At 44.8% G+C, this 20309-nt stretch overlaps 1 protein-coding gene across 1 annotated transcript in view; it reads right to left on the minus strand.

Annotated features, from left to right (window-relative positions):
- Window positions 1-2540: 2540 nt before the first annotated feature.
- Window positions 2541-20309, minus strand: part of LOC125435311 (1-phosphatidylinositol 4,5-bisphosphate phosphodiesterase zeta-1-like) — a 46396-nt gene continuing 28627 nt past the window's right edge. The window contains exons 10-14 of the mRNA XM_048501499.1: window positions 18714-18830; window positions 17687-17859; window positions 11023-11155; window positions 7710-7859; window positions 2541-2629 (exon numbers count right to left, since the gene is read on the minus strand). Of these exons, the coding sequence (XP_048357456.1) occupies window positions 2541-2629; window positions 7710-7859; window positions 11023-11155; window positions 17687-17859; window positions 18714-18830 (662 nt within the window). The remainder of the gene's footprint in view (window positions 2630-7709; window positions 7860-11022; window positions 11156-17686; window positions 17860-18713; window positions 18831-20309) is intronic.

Genomic DNA, 20309 nt, shown 5'->3' on the forward strand with positions numbered 1-20309 from the left:
GGCACCAGACCACGGCCACACAGCCTGGAAAACCCACCAGAACCAACTGTGAAAGTGGATTGAAAGTGCATTATTCTGCACGTGCGGAAGGGGCCTCAGAGGCGGATCAGCCATTAAGACCAACGGGAGCCCTCTCAAGGAAGGGCTCGATAAAAAGTTTAAAAAACCCATTGAGGATGCTGCTTACAACTGGAGAATAAATCATGATCAGAGCTATGACCGTATATTTTATTATGACCTACAGTCAAGAAAAATAACAATTTTCTGATTTCAAAAAAAATGGCTGGGAATTGGGGACTTGCCAGTAGAAAGCCTCTGAGTGCTATTGGCTTATACAATACAAAGCTGTTGGCATTGGAAGATAAGTAAGCATGGATTAGAAAGAGAAACAGAATTAAAACAAAGTCGAGTCCTTTACAACTGCCAAGCATACTGGCTGCTTGCGATCCCCTTAGACCAGCCTTGAAACAAAGCCGTCAGCGAGCGTAGAGAAATTAAGCTTGCACTTAGTGATGTGGGTAAGAACTTACTTGAGCATAGAGAAGCTCTCTGTCCACTGTTTTGGAAAAAAAAAAAACACCAGGTTACGCTTCTGGTATTTCTTTTAATCTTGCATTTGTGGACAAACAATAAGATCATCCAGGCCGAAATTTCAATTACAGGTTTGGGCAGCAGGAAAGAATGAATTACTTTCTAAAAAAATATAGTGTGTTTGGCATCCAAATCTGGCTGTTTCTTAAACTTCTTGCCCTTAAAGTTCAATAAATATTGATTTTTAAACTCTTCTCAGTACACTGGGGTGGTGCGTGGTTGTTGTTTTTTTCATTTTGGTTCCTTCAGGGTTTTTCTTTTCTTTTTTGGCTGTAAATAATTGTGAACATTTGTTTTCCAGTAGGGCTGTGGGCCCAAGACAGTTTCATGTTGTTACTGTGGCACTGAGATGGAGCAATCATTTAAAAACAAAAATACGACACTGTAATTTTAACTAGAGGTCTGTGGTGAGGTGATCATATACGTTGCGCCTCTAAATATCCTACTGCGGTAAAGGTAAATCACACCTATTACAATTCATGCTAGTAATACCGTAAAACCGACCAAAAATGTCACTCTTGCCTAATGCTTTCCCCATTGATTTTTTTCCTTTACAAATCATATACAAATTACCATTTGGAAACCTGTATACAATAACACATATCCTTCATAATAAATACACACCGCTTCCCCATTATTTAAATAAATAGTATTACCCACTGTGTAATACAGAAAGCCTGCTAGGTATCTTGAAAAGAGAACCTTTAGGCCAAGGGGTTTATTAAATGCTGAGCAAACTACTCAGCTATCTTCCGACCAAACCTATTTTTCTGAGCACTAACTGCTAACTGTTCCTTTTATTAACCACAATTTGCAAACCCGACCCATGTATTTAGGATAAATTCTGATCCTTTCTGTGGAGTTCCATCTTATGAAACCTATTCTGGCCAGCTGCTAAGCCAATTTTTTCAGGTGTGGCACATCAGAACTGAGATCGCTTCAAAAGGAAAGCTCTGAGTCGTTTCGCCGTTGATGTTTTTCTACAGAAAGTATTTTTCATATCCTAATCCTATTTTCATAAATTATCAATAACTCAGTGGTCTCCCACGAGTCAGGTGAAAGTAGTAGGAGCTTGTGAGAAAGTGACCACATAATTATGGGATTTAGGGGAGGGGGATTTTCAATATATAAAATGCAAACCCAAACTGTAACACAGGGCCTTTCCCCACTTACCTTAAGCCCTGTGCTACTTGAGGAGAGTAGTGCGGGGTCCCCCGGCACTCCCCACGAGAGGGGCGGCGACAGCGCAACTGCCCCGACGCTGCTGCTGTCGCGCCCCCTGGCGCTCTTTCAAAGGGCGCCTTTTGATGACCCCGCGCTCTTGTGGGGACGCCCGGGCGTCCGCCAGGAATGCCGCGCACTGGGAATTGCGGGCAGCAACCCTCGGAAAAAGGTAAGTGGGGAAAGGGTCACAGTCCATCTAGCGTTAACATTTCATACTTCTAAGTACAGAAAGGAATGAAGACACCCATGAAACACACAAGGGAACACTGGTTGTTGTGGGCTTTCCAGGCTGTGTGGCCGTGGTCTGGTAGACCTTGTTCCTAACATTTTGCCTGCATCTGTGGCTGGCATCTTCAAAGGCGTATCACAGAGAGAAGGGAACACCATGCCACCCAGGGCCAGAGAGAAGGGGAACTGCGCCCGGGGCATGCGTGCAACCTGCGCCTCTGCCATGCCCCGGAACGCCCCTGGTGCATCACGCACCTCCCCCCCGCTCCCTTGGCGCTATGCCACTGATGCCACCCCAAGTGGCTGTTCATGCTAACCCTGTTTGTAACTCCCCCAGGTAACTATGAGGATATGGACTGATATAGTATAGCCCCATCTCATCAGCTTTTGGAAGCTCAGCAGGGTAAGAACTTGGATGGAAGACCACCAAGAAAGGTTTTGCAGAACAAAACGGTTCCTTTATTCAAGCGCAGCTGGGGTGGGGAGCAGTGAGGCTGTTATTCCTGATGGTACCAAACATACACAAACAGAGAGGCTGGACTTAGGGCAACACCAAGTTTGGAAAACAGTGGGCAGTGGCGGTAACCTGTGAACGAACCATCACAGCTCAGTTAGGCACAGTTGCAACAGGAGAGCCAGATTTAAAATCTGTAACACAAAATAGAAACTGAAAGACACTCTTAAGAAAGGTTTAAGAAGTTTTTAAAAGTTTGTGCTATGAGCTAGTGAGGTGCAGTGTTTAAGGGAGGCAGGCTCTAATCGAGAGAACCGAGCTTGATTTCCTGTTCCTCCACATGAGCAGCAGACTTTTATCTGGTAAATTGAATTTGTTTCCCCACTTCACAAGACTGCTGAGTGACCTTGAGCTAGTCACAGTTCTCTCAGCCCCACCTACCTTATCAGGTGTCTGTTGTGGGGAGGGGAAGGGAAGGTGATTGTAAGCTGCTTTGAGACACCTTAAAGGTAGAGAACAACAGGGTATAAAAGCCAACTCTTCCCTGTCTTGGGTGCTGCCCTCATATAATCCCTGGCAAGCCATGTTTTTCATGATGTCTGAACCGAGCATCAGTGCTCACACTGAGGGTTTGATGTAGAGCTGGAATAAATTTTGCACATGCACCCTACTGTGTGAAGAATCTACCCTCTGAATCAGAGGTATTGGACTAATTTGTTACAAGGGTCAGATATGACACAAATGTGACTTAATTGGGCTGGGGGTGGGGAGAGGGTGGCTGCCTCGGCTGGTGTCTCCGCAGCAAGCTTGCCAGCCCAGACTGGAACTGTGGGGAGGGGTGTGTGGCTACCTTGGCTGTCAAGCCCACAGTGTGCTCACCAGCCCAGAACAGCACTAAGGAGGTGGATGGCACTCAGCTGGTGAGCTGGAAAAAGACTTGCCAGCCCAGATCAGCACGGGGGAAGGGGGAGGCTGCCCAGATTGGACCTGGAGGGTGGTTAGCATTGAGGGGGTGGTTTTCTGAGCTGGCAAGCCCTCAGAGGTCTGCAACCTGCGGCTGTCCAGATGTTCATGGACTACAAATCCCATCAGCCCCTGCCAGCATGGCCAATTGGCCATGCTGGCAGAGGCTGATGGGAATTGTAGTCCATGAACATCCGGAGAGCCGCAGGTTGCAGACTCCTGCACTAGGTGAATGTTAATTGAATTACAAATAGCCTGAATTTCTTCAGAGGAATCACCTTAGAGAAACGAATCACAGATAAAAGGAGCTTCTTAAGTAACTGCGGCATTTTAGGAGAAATGTAAAAGTTTTGTGTGATAATAATCAGTCATATGTTTTATTGCTTTCTTTTCAGTCACAAATTTGCAACAAGCATAATGTTCGGTTAATAAAATATGATTCTGAGCACAATATAACATACAGTACACAATGAAATATTCATAGAATTATTAAATTGTATTCACTACCATGTGAATTTCCATGAAATATTCAGACAAAATGACAAAGTGTATCTGCTGTCAGATGGCAACTAACAACATTATTATCGGAGAGATACTGATCAATTTATCACTACCAATGCTCCAATAAAAACACCAATACATTCAAATGTACCAATATGGAGTAATACAAAAGAGAGCAAATTACCAAAATAACACACTAGGATGATTTTCTAGAATCAATAGATCAAATTAATCTCCACTCTTTGTCAAATACCAAACAAATAAGAAGATGGTTGAAGTACTTGGTGTTTTTTCTATTTTGCAAATATTAAATTAAGTTTGTCTTCTAAGGAATGCCCTATATACTCTGCAGAACACAGAGACGCAACAACTAGATTTGAATGCTGCTGAAATCATTTTTGTTGGATTGTGGCTGCAGAGCTACTGCAGGCATGCCACTTGAATATTTAAAATATTGACAAGTAGGGTATCAACCAGGATTTTCCCACTCTTCCTGCATGATTTCATCTTTCCCTTCTCTAAAAGTTCCCATGGCCTCTCTTCTTTTCTTGTTTCTTCTCTCCTTCCTATCCAACAGACAACCTACCTTTATCTGCCCCACCACTGTCTCCAGCTTTTCCTCTCCTAAGCAACCTCTGCCTGGGAAAACTATGGGCCAATTATGTGACACCAACTAGGCCCCTTCGCATGGTATGGAAGCCGCAAGAACTTGTGAGAGGGCATGTCACTTTCCCCTACATTCCTACAATATTTCCCCTTTTCTTCCTCCAGGCAGCCTCTATATCTTCTCCCCTTCCCCTGCCTCATTTGCTTCTTCTGAGCCATTCACCAGTCTACTTTTTATCTCCCTCCCATGTTTTGCTTTATGTATTATTTACTTACTTAATTTGTACCATGCCTTTCTCCACATCTGGGACCAAAGTAGCTTACATCTTTGAGCCCTCCTCCTCCTTCCATGGCAAACATGATTTGAATCTGGGTCCCCCAGACCCTAATCTGAAGTTCTACCTGTTACCCCACACTGGCTTTCATAGGGTGGCTGCTATTAAATAGTAGCAAGCAAGCAAGTGAGTGAGTCATATAAGCTACATGGTAGCAAGTCGCAAAGTGTTTGCTGCTGGGCCTTTGAGTCCTCCCTCAGAGGCCAAAATAAATCTAGAAAGGGTCCTGTACTCTCCCCTCCCCTTTACAAACAGAAACAAACTTTAAATGCTGCAGCTGCACACCAACAGCCACAGAGTACATCAGTTTCTTAAAGCCACAGGTGCTCTTTTTATCATTTTGGGGCTTTTGAAAAAAAAACTTTTTTTTTTTTTGGATTTCAGAATTTTCTGCGAACAGGGTGTTTTTCAGGTTTGTTGAAAGATCTGTCTTTTATGTTCATGGCTCCAGTTACTAGATTTAAGTATCCTCAGATTTAGCAGACTTGGCTTTCAGAATGTACAAGTGGAGGGTCCACAAGACTTGCAGGGGAGGAATCCTATAACCAAGCCAGGCTCCATGACTCACTTCAGAGCCCAGGGGCAGCATCAGTGGGAACTACTCTGAGCCTGGAGTGGCTCCCAGACTCCTCCACTGCTGCAGCCAGGACCCAGGTGACTCCCATAATCCTTCACCATGGTGGATGAGCTTGGAGCAGCTCCCGATGCCCTTCATGGATGGACCTGAAGCCCCTCCCAGTGTCTGCCATGAAAGCAGCCAGGCCTGGCATAGGTCATTGGGCAATGGCTGGGCCCAAAGTAGCTTCCTGTGGTAAGTGCGTTGTTTGCACAGGCACAAACAGTTTTTTAATTAGGAGGGGAGATTTTTTAATTTTTCAAATGCAGATGCAGTGAACTGGGCTGTATGTATTCTGACTGTGAAAAACACCTACATTCAGCAAAGAATGATGAATTGGGCACGAGGACAGGGGTTAATTCTGAGACTTGAGTGTGGTTTTGGAAGATAAGACTATTTGCATGCATTCATATTTGATTCCGCTCCAGATGCTTCCAGAAGGACAGTGAAACACACAAAGCTCTGGAGGTCATGTGCATTGCCCATGTGGCTTTTAAGATGTTGTCAGACAATTCCACATGCTAGAAATCCACAGCCAAAGAAGATATCATTTTCATTCAGATCGATATGTCAAATTCCAACTGTCCGCCTTTGCTTCTTGGCTCTCACTGACCACTTGAGATAGGAATACCAGGTCACAATGCAGGAGGAATGGAAAAATCCATTTTGCCAGAATTCTCTGCTTTGAACTCCAGATTCTATATCTAGCATTCATTCGATACTGCCAATCTAATTGTTGCTTATATAGCAGTGTCTGTAGGTTTGGATCTACACAGTTCCAAGAAATTCACTAGGTGAGGTTCAACGGACCATGAATGTTCCATTTGTTCAAGCCCTGGGTCTTGATAGTAGTTACGAAAAAGCAAATTCTCAGGGCATGTGTTTGAAAAGCGCTCAGATGTGAATTTGGTAGGGAAGATCAGTCCTTCCAACAATTTTTTCAGGTCCAACAAGATGTTCTAGAAGTGTTTTATCAACCTAATTTCATTGACTGATTAAGACACTGCAAATCATCACCGAATTACTAAGAGGTGTTCATCAAGATCCAGCTGGAAAAAAAGTATTGGGAAGTCATAGGCCAAGGCTGAGATTCCAATACATTCCTGGCTGCTAAGCCCTGTTGCTGCAGATGCTGTTGTTGAGTTGCCAGCCTCCAGGTGGGGCCGGGAGAGCTTCCAGCATGACAACTGATCTCCAGACTGCAGCGGTCAATTCCCTGGGAGAAAATGGCGGCTTTGGAGGGTGAACTTGATAGCAATTATACCTTGTTGAGATCCTCCCCTCCCCAAACCCTGCCTTTCCTTGGCTCCGCCCCAAACTCTTCAGGAATTTACAAACTCAGAGTTGGCAACTGTAGCTTTAGGTGACCAGATGGTCACCTTTGTGAACCGGGACGGGCGGGTAGGCGGGTGCGCGCGTGCGCAGCCGCAGGAGCACGGCCTTCTGGGGCACTCCCGTTTCCCGCCCAGAGCGCCCCAGAAGGCCGTGCGCTCCTGCGGCTGCGCGCACGGGAGGCTGTCGCACTGCCTTGCGCCCCAGAAGGCAGTGCGGCAACCTTTCAAAAACCGGGACACTTGAAAAAACCAGCAGGACGCGGGACAAATTGTTTTAAAGCGGGACTGTCCCGCCAAAAGCGGGACGTCTGGTCAGCCTACTCTAGCTACTTCTCTCATTTCCCAGCTTGTGACAAGGTGGCTAGATAGGACGTCTTTATGAGGAATATGGGCCCAGAACCCTCCAGTTGCAAGCCTCTAATATTTATGTTTGGGTTGGGAAATACCTGAAGAATTTGGGGTAGAGCCTGATTTGCGGAGGGGAGGGACATCAGCATGGTACAATCCCATAAAGTCTCCTCCTCAAAGTCAACTGCCATGTGGTGGATGGAGATCTTCTGCTACAACTAATCTTCAGGTGGCAGATAGCTGGAAAGAAATGGTCCCTTTGGAACGTGGACTCTTAAGGCGTCATACCGCATTGAAGTTCCCTCTACCCAAGGATTGCCCACGTAAGGCTCTACCCCAAAGATTTCCAGGTATTTCCCAACCCAGAGCTGGCCACCCTCCTTCCAAAGAAGCCATTTTCTACAAGGAAACTGATCTCTGTATTCTGGAGGGTGGTTTAAAAGCAAGGAGATTCCTACTTGGTGGTTGGCCATCCTACTTATATACCAGTTACAAACCGTTTCTCTTACCTTTATTCATACTTGTAAATGGCACCGTATATTGGCCAAGGAAATCATTGGCAATTATAGCCATTCGATCTTCTACCACAAAGCGTATCAAGGCAAGATCTGGTACTTGGAGGGTTAAGGTGAACGTTTCATCCCATCTAGGATTAAAAGCTGAAACCAACACAAACTGTTAGAGAGACACTATTCTCTAATTAAGACATCAGCTTTGAGCGTTTGCTGAGATTCAGTTTGCTGGTGACACAAACAGTTTGCTGGTGATACAAACACCCCCACAACAAATGTCCACTGCAAGTCAGAGCTTTCATTGTTCTTTAGCAGATTTTTAACCAAACTTTACATCACAGTAGGGGAGGAAGGAAGCCTGTTCAATTGCAAGGAACACAATTTATGTAAGTTAAATTTGAAAAATTAAGATACGAGTGGATTTTCACCAAAATACAATGGAGGAGAATCATAATACCACTGGCTTACTTTGTCATCCTACTCAGCAACATTTGAGGACTTCTGGCTTAAGGAGACATCCCCGATGGAAATGTTCTTGTGGAAGAGCCATTTTTATCATGACAGGTGGGCCACTTAGGAACAGCCACTTCTCTAAGAAGAAAACTTCTTAGATCATAGAAAGATGTTCTACGTCTGGTCTCTTACAAAGAAGCATGCCTGACAAGGCCTCAGCAATAAAACAACTTATTTATGCAGCCATTTTGAACATAGCCATTTACAAAAAGTGAGTACTCTGTCACCCCCTCTGGGATGTCAGTAAACTGCATTTCCAATATACAGTAAGGACAATCCCAAACTTTCTTTTTCACTTAGCCGAGTGGCTCCTCCTTTGTTGCTCTGTCTGTCCCCCAAGATGTTATAATGTATATGGCTGGCCTCCACCCGGGCCAGGGCCTTTACGGCTCTGGCCCCTGCCTGGTGGAACACTCTCCCTCCAGCTGTCCGGGCCCTACGGGATCTGGGTGATTTCCGCAGGCCCTGCAAGACTGAGTTGTTCCACCGGGCTTTTGGAGAAACCAGCCACTGAATGTGCCCCCTCCCCTATATCATCGGGACCCGTTACTGGGATATATGGGTCCTTAATACTATCAGGACCCGCTACCTCTTCCTCCCCCTCTTAGGAGGATTAGGTTTTAGGTGGGAGGCAATTTTAGGATACAACCGTTGCTTTATTATATTTCTGGAAGTATTGTATGATGTTTTTATTTGTGGTTTTATGTTGTACACCGCCCAGAGCCCTTTGGGGATGGGGCGGTATATTAAATTAAATAAATAATGTTTTGGGTGCTGTGTGGTTTCCGGGCTGTATGGCCGTGTTCTAGCAGCATTCTCTCCTGACGTTTCGCCTACATCTGTGGCTGGCATCTTCAGAGGATCCTCTGAAGATGCCAGCCACAGATGTAGGCGAAACGTCAGGAGAGAATGCTGCTAGAACACGGCCATACAGCCCGGAAACCACACAGCACCCAAGTGATTCCGGCCGTGAAAGCCTTCGACAATACATTAAATAAATAATAATAATAATGGATACTAGCAGTAAAGCCCACTGTAGGATAAGAAATACAGCAGGCCTAGATAGGGCTGGGAAAAGGGCAGGTAGAGCTGGGAAGGCTTGCTAGGGTGGGAGCAGAGGACGAGGGGGGCTTTTGGAGCCCCGGAACAGTGCCAGCGGGGCAGGGATGGAATGTCCGACGATGAACCCTCCACCAATAAGGAAGCAGTCCTGCTCCCTTATTGGTGGCAGGTTCACCATCTCTTAGCGCTTTATTATATTCTGACCCAGCCTAGGAAGCTGAGGAACTGGAAAACCCTTAACTGAATATAGGACATATAGCTCATGTGAAATCACAACGTATAAACCAGGGGTCTTCAGGTCTATGGCCCCTCCAGATAAAATTCATGGGATTACATACTCCCTATCAGCCCCTGCCAGCATGGCCAAGTGGCAGGGCTGATGGAAATTGTAGTCCATGAACATCTGGAGGGCCATAGTTTGAAGACCCCTGATATAAACTTTTATTTCACATTTATGGGGAAACAGCCAAGGCAAACTATCAGAGAGGTTTCAGGTTTCAACCAGGAAGGTGGAAAGGCAACAGGAATGAGGGAAAAATTTGTATAACTATGTACAGTAGATAGTTTGTCACAAAAATGCAGTTGTTTTGGTCTTCTGTTTTGTTTGTAACTGTTGAGAGATCACTTGGATATCATTCCCCCCCTCCCCAACTTCTTTCCTCTTTCAATTTTTCAACTGCCATTCTCTCAGGTCAACAGTAAAATTCCATTCGAACCCCCTGCCAATCAAGGTTCCCAGATCTGCAGTTAGCTGTCCATCACAACTGTCAATATTAACAGAAAGCATCAAAAATTGTAGAGCACAGCTATAAGGTAGAAGCCTCTGCATAAGAACCTGCAGAGAGGTGGTTGACGTTACCAGCATGTACTGGTCAGAAGTAGCATTGAAAAAAAATATTTATTTTCAAAAGAGGGAAGCAAAGTTACTAACTTATACTTAGTGGGCCCGATCTGCCATGTACTGTCCCCGCTCCAACTAGGACGGTGATGGTGAACCTGTTTGAGACCGAGTGCCCAAACTGCAAACTAAAATCCACTTATTTATCACAAAGTGCCAACACTGACGAATTCAACCTGAATACTGAGGTTTTAGTTTGTGAAAAAATGGTTGGCTCAGAGGCTGCATGCAAGTACTTTCGGGAGTAAGCTTGAGGTGGGTAGTCGGTGGCTTTTGGCTTTAAAGTAGCCAAATCCATGCAACTCTTGGAATGGGTGAATCATGACCCTAGGAGGGTTTATTCAGAAGCAAGTGCCATTGCCAGCAACTGAGCTTACTCCCAGGTAAAGGATCGTGCTTTATTTCTTTGCATGAAAATCAGTGGGGTTTAACAGCCAAGCAGGGCTACTCTATACCGCTTCCCCAAAGGAAATTAGGTCTTAGGTTTAATGCTTTAATAATCCCAGCCCAGGCTGCCCAGGCCAGGCTAGGATGTGTAGGTGTGTGTGTGTGGGAATTTCCACCACGACTGCAAACTGTCAGTGTTAGCCCAGCCCAGAGAGGGTTTTTCACCTGAGTGCCACCTCTGGCACCTGTGCCATAGGTTCGCCATCAATGAACTAGGAGAAGCGTTTTGGAGGCTATTTAGGGTTAGGAGTAGGTGGTGGGGAAACTGTACTCTATGGACAGAATTCCCTTCCATCCACCAAACTCTCCAGGGCATCCAAAACATAAGCATTTAATATTATTGAATTCAATTCTTGAAATTCTCACCCAATTGTAGATTCTTGTGCTTACCGTTGTTTTTTATGACAGAAGTTTGGTGCTTTGCCATATCTTCAGGAACACCATGAACTTCTATTTTGACTAAAGGATCAGCCTTATTACTCTTGGACAGATTACTAGGAGGCAGCTGGTGACCACTAATAATCTGCATGAAGACAATCATACATAACTTTTAATCTCTGGGTAGAATGGATGAGAGAAAATCAATATAAATTATTCTAGGCGTCCACTGGGGAGAAAGGTAGGGTATAAGTGAAGTAAATAAACAATGTGTAGTATATATGTCTCTAATATTCAACATATATTCTTAAACAATTATAAATAAGCTTTTAAAGTTTATTTATACCTGTTTAAGTGTATGTATACTGAATACAGGAGACATTGGTACATTAATACCATCAGCCATACAGGTGCTTGCTTGGATTGTTACCCCCAGGTGGTAGCTGGAGATCTCATAAGAACATAAGAACATAAGAACAAGCCAGCTGGATCAGACCAGAGTCCATCTAGTCCAGCTCTCTGCTACTCGCAGTGGCCCACCAGGTGCCTTTGGGAGCTCACATGTAGGATGTGAACGCAATGGCCTTCTGCTGCTGTTGCTCCCAAGCACCTGGACTGTTAAGGCATTTGCAATCTCAGATCAAAGAGGATCAAGATTGGATCTTGGATCTTGAATCTCCTTGGAATACAACTAAACTCCAGACATCAGCATTCAGTTCACCTTCAGAAGTTGGACCCTATAGTATTATATACCACTGAAGTTTCTCCCTTCCTCAAAGCCTGCTCTTCTCAGGCTCCACCCCAAAACCTCCAGGTATTTGCCAACCCAGTGCTGGCAACCCTAGGCTGAGCAGTTGGGTCCAGTTTCAGAGAAAGGCAGGCTAAAAATGCTCTATATAAGTACATCTCCAGAGCTATTACAAAGATGGCCGGTACCCAGGCTGTGGCTAATCGCACTGACCCAGTTGGGGGGACATTCAGCAAAAGGTGCTATAATTGTTGCATGGGACAATAATATTCCCAATGTTGCCCACTGATCAGCTTCTGGGGATTCCCAGGTTTCCACTGAACAGAGGGCTTTTATGTACTTGTAGCCTCTTTTGCATTGTGCATACATTCCCCTCAGATTGGATTCTTGGTTATGCATTTGTTTCGCCCTCGCCAGAACTCCCCATACTCTCAGATCTGAGAATGTTGGTGGTTTCCAAAAGGTCTCAAAGTGTGACTTTTCAGGGAAAGCAAAGGGAATCAACGTGCGTTTCTCTTTCTTCAGGTCTTCTCACTACTCCCAGCTTTCCCTACCCACACAGTTTCTCCTGCATGGATTGAACAAGGAAGGGGGGGAGGCCAGATGTTGGCTGTGCTGGGTTGTGTGTTTTTTTTCTGTTTCTGTTTCTTTGCAATGCCTTTTTTTCTGTTTAAACAAAAATCCACAGGAAAAAAACCCACTGTGAAGCACACAGCTGTGAGGTAAGCACTGCATGCATGGCCACAGTCTGAAACCACTATTCTAACACAGTCTATAAATGCCAAGTATTATTATCAGTGGACACAGCACGCACTGGTTAATTATTTTTCCAGCTTTATATAACACAGGCAATGATCTTTTTCCAGTCTAGTTCAAACTAGAGGCAAAGGTGTTTTAACGCGGCATAATGTGGCTTTTCATGGTGCTATAATCTATAAAGCTCCCCATATTTTCAGCTTTATAAACATTAACTACACCAAGGAGACTGCAGCAATGTTGATTCCTATATGACAACTGGAGACCTGCATTAACTGCCATGGAAAGAAGCGGGAACAGTAATGAGACACAATTTAAATGCTTGAAAAGGAATTTGCTTTCCCTGATAGCAGAGAACCACAATGACACAAAATCAGCCAAGCAGGGGATATCCTAGGCTACATTTTTAATGCATAAAATTGGTAGACACAAAATGTGCAGTGATAAGGTGGCTCCCAGTACCTAATGTTTTTTGGAGCCAGTGGCTCTCATACTGTACTGCATAAAATCTTGGAGGTTCTGAATACACATCCCAAGATCTTAAGTCAAAAGATCAATAATGGCAGAGAGTCTTTCCTACAAGGCAATGCTAAAGTATTACACCTCCTTGCCCCAATACGTTATTACAAGTACATTATTAAGTTTTGAGAAAACAAAAAAAGAACCCTCCCAGATTAGATGAAGGGTCCATATACTCCAGCATCCTTTGAGGGCCAGCAAGGTGTAGTGGTTAAGAGCAGGTGGACTCTAATCTGGAGAACCAAGTTTGATTCCCCACTCCTCCAACCGAGCAGCGGATATTTTATCTGGTGAACTGGATTTGACTCCCTACTCCTCAATATGAAGTCTGCTGGGAGACCTTGTGCCAGTCATGGTTCTCTCAGAACTCTCTCAGCCCCACCTGTCTCACAAGGTGTCTGTTGTGGGGAAAGGAAGAGAAAGGAGTTTGTAAGTCCCTTTGAGGCTGTTTCAATATCGTTGACGTTGAGGAGTTGGGTCAGCGACATACGACGCTGAAGGCCCACCGGACCGCTCGACATACGAACGGTCCCGAAACTACCGAAAGAGCGATTGCTGTCGCTCAAGTGCTGTCACCTCGATTGACTTTACAACTTTCCCCGCGACCATCTGGCGCATCACCGCCTCCGGAGTTGCAGGAGGCAGGGGCGGTCCCCAGGCTCCCGGAGGAGGCAGCGCCCGGACAGCTCTCGCGAGGGGAAGGTAAATCGATTAGGGCAGGGGGGGGTGGGATGGCGCTTCTTCCAGTTGCTGCCGCTCCGGCGATGGTGAAGCGGGTTAGCCGCTATTTTTCAAAAAAAAAACCTCGAGCTTCAGGGAGCTGCAGGTTAAACAGCTGCTTTGGCGCTCGCTACGGGAGGGATGAGGGCTGCGTGGCTGTGAAGCAGCTGGCGTCTCCATGAGCGCTAACAGCTCCCTGGTGACGGCGTTTTTGCTGTCCCCAGGGCGCTGTATTTGGCCCGTGCGGAAAGAGCCTGAGTCTCCTTACAGGAGAGAAAGGCAGGGTATGAAGCCAAACTCTTCTTTTCCATGAGCATGAGGACACAAAGCTAACAGTTGTCTCCTGTTGTTGAGCCTTAGAATCTGGTGCCCAGAGATATACCTCTGACCTCCTCAGGTATAGTCCTGACCTCCACAAATTCTATTTAACCAACACAGATGGTCCTATTCGCTAGGAGTTCCATTTAACCTGTGCAGATTGACCTGTCCTTCCAGAATTTATTCAATCTCATTCTGAAGCCATCAATGCTAACGAGCATCATTCCATTTTATGGTAGCAAATTCCATGTCCAATTATGAATTATATGAAATAGCGGTTCCTCACCTCAAGCATACTGCCAATCAAACATGTTCGTCGTCAAATCCTGCCCCCCTCAGCCTCTGTCACCATTGTAGGTATTAGCAGAAGTGAGAAAACCTTGGCTCTTAACACTTCACTTCTTAATACAACAACATTTAACTAAATGTTGGCAAACATAGGAAAGGGATTCTTATTCTGTATGTGGGCCAGGAAAAAACCCCCGACTCCTACAGAAAAAGAATTCAAGCCTTTGTATTTAATAACCTGTCAAATGTCTATGATAACTATTTGCAGCTAGCTAGCCATAGAATTTATAGTATTCCAGGTATTTTCAACAGTAAGCATAGGAAAGTACAAGGAAATATTGCAGATAATAAATCATGCCCATTTGATTTATTTTTGTTCTAACAGGCAATTTTCCAAGACTGTCTCTGTACATGAACACCCCAGCTTGCCCTGAAAGGTTTAATTCAATTTGCCAATTGTTTTTTTCCTTGTTCACAGTAATGTCCTAAATTGTAACTGAAAAATTACCTAGGTGCTCTGAGATCTGCGTAAACAACATATAATGGTGCTGTCTTGTAAGTAGATCTCAAAGCTGTCTGAAAGGTCAGTTCAGTTCATGTGTGCTACGCGTTAGCTACCACTGTCCCAATCCAGCCATATCTTACAAATATGAGGGGTGATCCCAGTAACCATACAAAGAATTCCTTGCCAGTAAAAATATTTCCCAGTGCACAATTGCCTTCCTGAATCAAACAGTTCATTCAGTTCATGATGCCGTCTACACGCGACTTTGGCATCAGCGGCCAGTGCGGTAAGGGATCCAAAAAAATTTTAGTACCGTGAGTTCCATACGGTGGTGGGATTCAAACTGTACAATGGCATTAAGCCAAATGGGGATGGGCTGAGGAGCATCGGCGGGGGGGCATGGCCAGGCATTCTGGGGCGGGGCATTCCTAAGTTGGGGCGCTGTGCCAAGGACGAAGTTGCACTGCTACCGGTGAGTCCTTGGGCCAAAACGTAATGCAATACACAGGCGCAGCCTGCCACCTGCATCGCCGCGCACCTCCTGCTAGGAGCTGCTTCAAGTTCTGGCGCACTACTGCTGAGGAGGAGAGGGCTAATCTAAGGCAAAAAATCACATGGCAAAATCACCAATTAGTAATTAAATTCGGAACACAAATAACAGTAACCTACGCCAGGGAACCTGTGGGAGGAACCTGCTGGATCCCACCTCTCCACCAGATCATGAAGCTACAGACATTTGGGCTAGGACTGGAAAGATCCGAGATTCACATTTCTTCAGCCACTTAAGCTTGTGGAGGGTCCTTCGGGATGGTCACTCTCAGACTAACGTTCCATTGCTTTCGTGGAGGGACAAAATTAAGGCGTGAAAGAACCACGTGTGCCACTCTGGCTCCATGGAGGAAATGGCAGGGAAAAAATATGATTGGTAAGATAGACCAACATTCTCTTTCCAACAGGGACCACCAGAAGGTCACCAACAGGAAATGAAGGCAACTAGGGGTGTCTGGCAACTAGCAGGGGGGTGACACCAGTGCTGTTATATCACTTCCTGGAAACTGGGAACTGTGCCAGGAATTGCCAAAAACGTAATGATTTTACCGTAGAGTTCACCATAAAACTATGATTTTACCATAGATTTTCTGGTGATTTCTAGAGCAGATTGACGTCACCGGAAGTGATGGAAGACCAACAGCAAGTGGCGACTGTTAAACTTTTGTTTCTCCTGCTGGAGGCCAGAGTAGGGTAGAGAAGGTGGGGGTAGAGGATGCCAACTAGAACCTGGCAGTCCTAAAGGCAAATGAGCAGAAAGGTAGCAGACACACACTCTCATATTGTACTGGGACACAGTCATTTCTCATTTTTTTTCATTTTATTTTAATTACTATAAGTTCTTTGGGGAGCCAGCCTAAGGTGACCAGATGGTCACCTTTGTGAACCGGGATGGGGGGTAGATGGCTGCACACTGCCTTCTGTGACAGGGCGGGAAACAGAAAGCCCCAGAATCGCGGTGCTCTGCGCCACGCGATGCGCATGCGACGCGGCATCGAGGAGCCGCGACTGCCTTCTGGGGCCGCTCCGTCACTAGGGCTGGAACGGCAAGCCCCAGAAGTTTTGTGCTCCTCGCGCCACCGCTAAGCGAGAGAACTGCCGCGACTGCCTTTGTGCCCCAGAACTGCACTGTCTTTGTGCCTGATTTCATTATCGCTAAAGGGATAGAACGGGTTGGACATATATTGTTAATGGAGTAACCACACATTGTTAAAGCGTTCCTCTGCAGTATAAAAGGTTCTGGTTAACTTTTTTCACCGTATTCGGTAAGAGCTGCATTTTTGAGTTGAAGTGATGACTGTTGGTTTAAAATAAAAAGATTTCCGATCAGTGATAAAGTCACAGAGGATAAGGTCTACAGATTGGCGATTGCTTCGGAAGAATCGTCTTTAGTTCAGAAAGGCCGCGGGTTAGTGTTGGGGATAAAAGAACAGAAAAGCGGGGCTGGCTGTTATTGGTGCGGCCCCACCTTTCTTGTGGCAATGGCTGGCTTGCTCGACCAGTACGATCCAGGGACCAGGACCGTGTAACGTAAATAACCCAACGGGATGCGGGACAAATTGTTTTGAAGCATGGACTGTCCCGCCAAAAGCGGACGCGATCTGGTCAGCTTGCCAGCCATTACCCGGAAAAGTGGGACCGCACCAATAACAACCAGCCCCTTTTCTGTTCTTTGCTCCCCAACACTAACCCAGGCCTCTGAACTAAAGACATTCTTCCTAGCTATCATAATCTGTAGACATATCCTCTGTGACTTTTATCACACCAGTGGAAGTCTTTTTATTTAAGCCAACAGTCATCACTTCAACTCAAAATGCAGCTCTAACGGATGCAGTTGGAAAAGTTAACAGACCTTTTAATACTGCAGGACTAAACAATGTGTGGTTACTCCATTAGCAATATATAACCAATCCTGTCTAGCTTTTAAGCGTGCAAGTATGGCTCTGCTGCAAATGCAACGGTGCTGCCAGTGTGCGCAAGCAATAAAGGAAATGTCTGCTCATCTATGAGACAACACGGGATCTGGAAGGAAAGGTGCAATGGAGTAGAACTGCTCCACAATATATACGGCTAATAATCTGTCCAGCATATCAGAGAGAATCTCATCAGCTGTAAAAAAAAAACATACATGATACCTAAACTATTTCACTCATATCAAAGTTAGGGGATACAAAAATGAAACTGACTGAGCAGTGATTGTTTTGTGAATGGTGAGCAGAGCAGTTCATTCATTGCAAATAAAAATTCGTGGAAGTTTTGGCAAAACTGCTTACCTTGATTGTAAGGGTAACTGGATTGTATTTCCCAATGACATCAAATGGATTGTACTGCGTGTTTTTCTTTCTCAGGTACTCTGGTTTTAAAATGTAGCCAGAGCCACCATTGTCCATAAATTTCCCATTTTGTAGGTCCATCTGTGTTCCTGGTGTCTGGAAATTTAGAGCCACTATTGAGGGAGAAAAATATTTATCATTCCATCTATTGAAAATATTGTTCCAGGATGCACTTTGAAAACAAACATTCTAGCAATGTTCAAGGCCTTTTCTGCACATGCATATTTTTTTGCAAAACATTTGTACATTTCTTTGTTGATCACAAAGGAGGAGGAGGAGGAGGAGGAGGAGGAGGAGGAGGAGGAGGAGGAGGAGGAGGAGGAGGAGGAGGAGAAGAAGAAGAAGAAGAAGAAGAAGAAGAAGAAGAAGAAGAAGAAGAAGAAGAAGAAGAAGAAGAAGAAGAAGAAGAAGAAGAAGAAGAAGAAGAAGAAGAAGAAGAAGAAGAAGAAGAAGAAGTGGTGACGGAGGAGGAGGAGGAGGAGGAGAAGGGGAGGAGGAGAAAGAAGAGGAGGAGAAAGAGGAGGAGGAGGAGAAGAGGAGAGGAGGAAGAAGAGGAAGAAGAAGAGGAGGAGGAGGAGGAGTATGGATTTATATCCCACCTTTCTCTCCTGCAAGGAGACTCAAGTTGGCTTACAAGCTCCTTTCTGAAGAACTGTGACTAGCCCAAAGTCACCCAGCAGGAATGCAGGAATGTGGAAACACATCTGGCTCACCAGATAAGCCTCTGTGCTCTGGCAAGGCTAGGTCAGGCGACTACAGTTGCAATAGTGTACATGTGTATTAAATAAATAGCTAAGTTCCAGGGTAACCAAGCTAAAAATATATAGATTGAGAGATGGAAATACCCTGAAGACCAAGGGATATGTACAGGCCTCTTGTGTTCGTTGGCATTCAAGGTACAGCTTCAACTGACAGAGTGAAATTGCCAACAGACTTCAGTACTATGATGCTTTCTGGAGGCGCTTACCCATTTGACAACCAACGTTCCAAAATTCTTGGGGATTGTAATTTGAAGAGTCTGTCCGTGTTCCTTTGGGGTAAATTCTCGTGATGAACCGAGTCGTGTGCAAGACGAAATTTTTGGCTGCAAAGAGAAGTTTTCATAATCCTGTTACAAAAGCAAAGCATTAAAAATGGCTGATCCAATATTTTTGAAAGTTGCACAGAAGTGGAGAGCTAATTCGATGAGTAATTCTAACAAATCCACCATACAATATTTATGACTGCTTTCCCTCCACAGTGTTTTCATTTGAATCTGTTTTATAAACTATTCAGAAGTGGATTTAAAACACAGGAGTTGTGGAATGCTGCAACCAGGCCAACCCCAAGGAGCTGCAGGTGCTAGAACATGGTATCAATTATAGAATACAGTAGAGGAAAACCCAGTCTTTATTTTTCAAGATGCAAGGTTGCAGTCCACATGATTTTGGAGAAAACTTGACATATCTTTTTTTGAAAAAGCAGGCTTGATTCAGGCATTTAATTCCAGGGATCATGTCTAGAGAGTTTCTGATTCAAAGGGTATTCAGTTGCCCAATATGATTTGTCATCCATCCATATCTGCCATTAATTCCAATTAAATCCACAAACGGGGGTGTGGGCTGGGGGAGCTGGGGGTACAAAATTGTCAGAGACCAACTTGTCATGATATATAAAAAAAGAAAGGTTCACAAAAGGTTCATCTTCTAATCAGCAGGAGTTTGCCAACAGCAAGGCTGGAGACAGTAAGTCAGTAGCAACACTTAACCTTTAACATGATTGGTGAGTTCAACTGTGACTCCAGACCAATGAGAGGCTGTTGCCGGGTCAGGGGGAAAGTATCCTTGTTGGATGTATAAGCAATGCATTGTATATGCTAAGTTCAGAGTCTGAGTCTGAGTTCAGAGTGTTAAGTTAAGTGTGTGTTCACTGTGTTCTTGCTGAAGAGTTCTGTATAGTCTTATAGTCTTGTGTAGCATAGACTTGTGTAACCTTGCAACTGCTAAAGTAAAACCTTCCTATGGAAAGAACATCTTGTGTGGAGAGTATTCTTTTCCAAAGTGCTAGGAGGCTGCAGTGAGTGCAAGAAGTTTGCTAGACTTTCTCATCTTACCAGAGTAGCTCCGCTTTAAACTCTGCTGATACAAGTCAGTCTGAGGGCCCAGTGAAGTTAGAATCAATCTGCACTCAAAGGTACACATTGCAACCACTGCGACTGCAACCACTAAGGACGCAGGCAAGGTTGAGCAAAGGGATGGATTTTTTCATACATGGGAGTTGTGGAATTTCTTTTAAATACATGGGAGTTGTGGAGTTTCTTAGTTTTGTGCTGCCCTTTTTTTAGCATCAATTTTAAAAGAAATCTCCCCTAGCTGCACACTTTTTTTTAACTATGAGGCCAAGGAAAACATATTCCTATGAATTGTTTATAAGTTCTTCACAAGTCCATCGACCAACCTGGTATGTCTTCATGTCTCTCTCCCTTACTTCCCACTTTCCAGCTTAATCCTTTCTCATCCTACCCTGTCTGGGGACTTAAAACATACTTACAAGTAGAACAGAAAACCTCTCTGTCAAGTTAATA

Source organism: Sphaerodactylus townsendi, linkage group LG06 (assembly GCF_021028975.2).
Source record: "Sphaerodactylus townsendi isolate TG3544 linkage group LG06, MPM_Stown_v2.3, whole genome shotgun sequence".
Taxonomy (NCBI): Eukaryota; Metazoa; Chordata; class Lepidosauria; order Squamata; family Sphaerodactylidae; genus Sphaerodactylus; species Sphaerodactylus townsendi.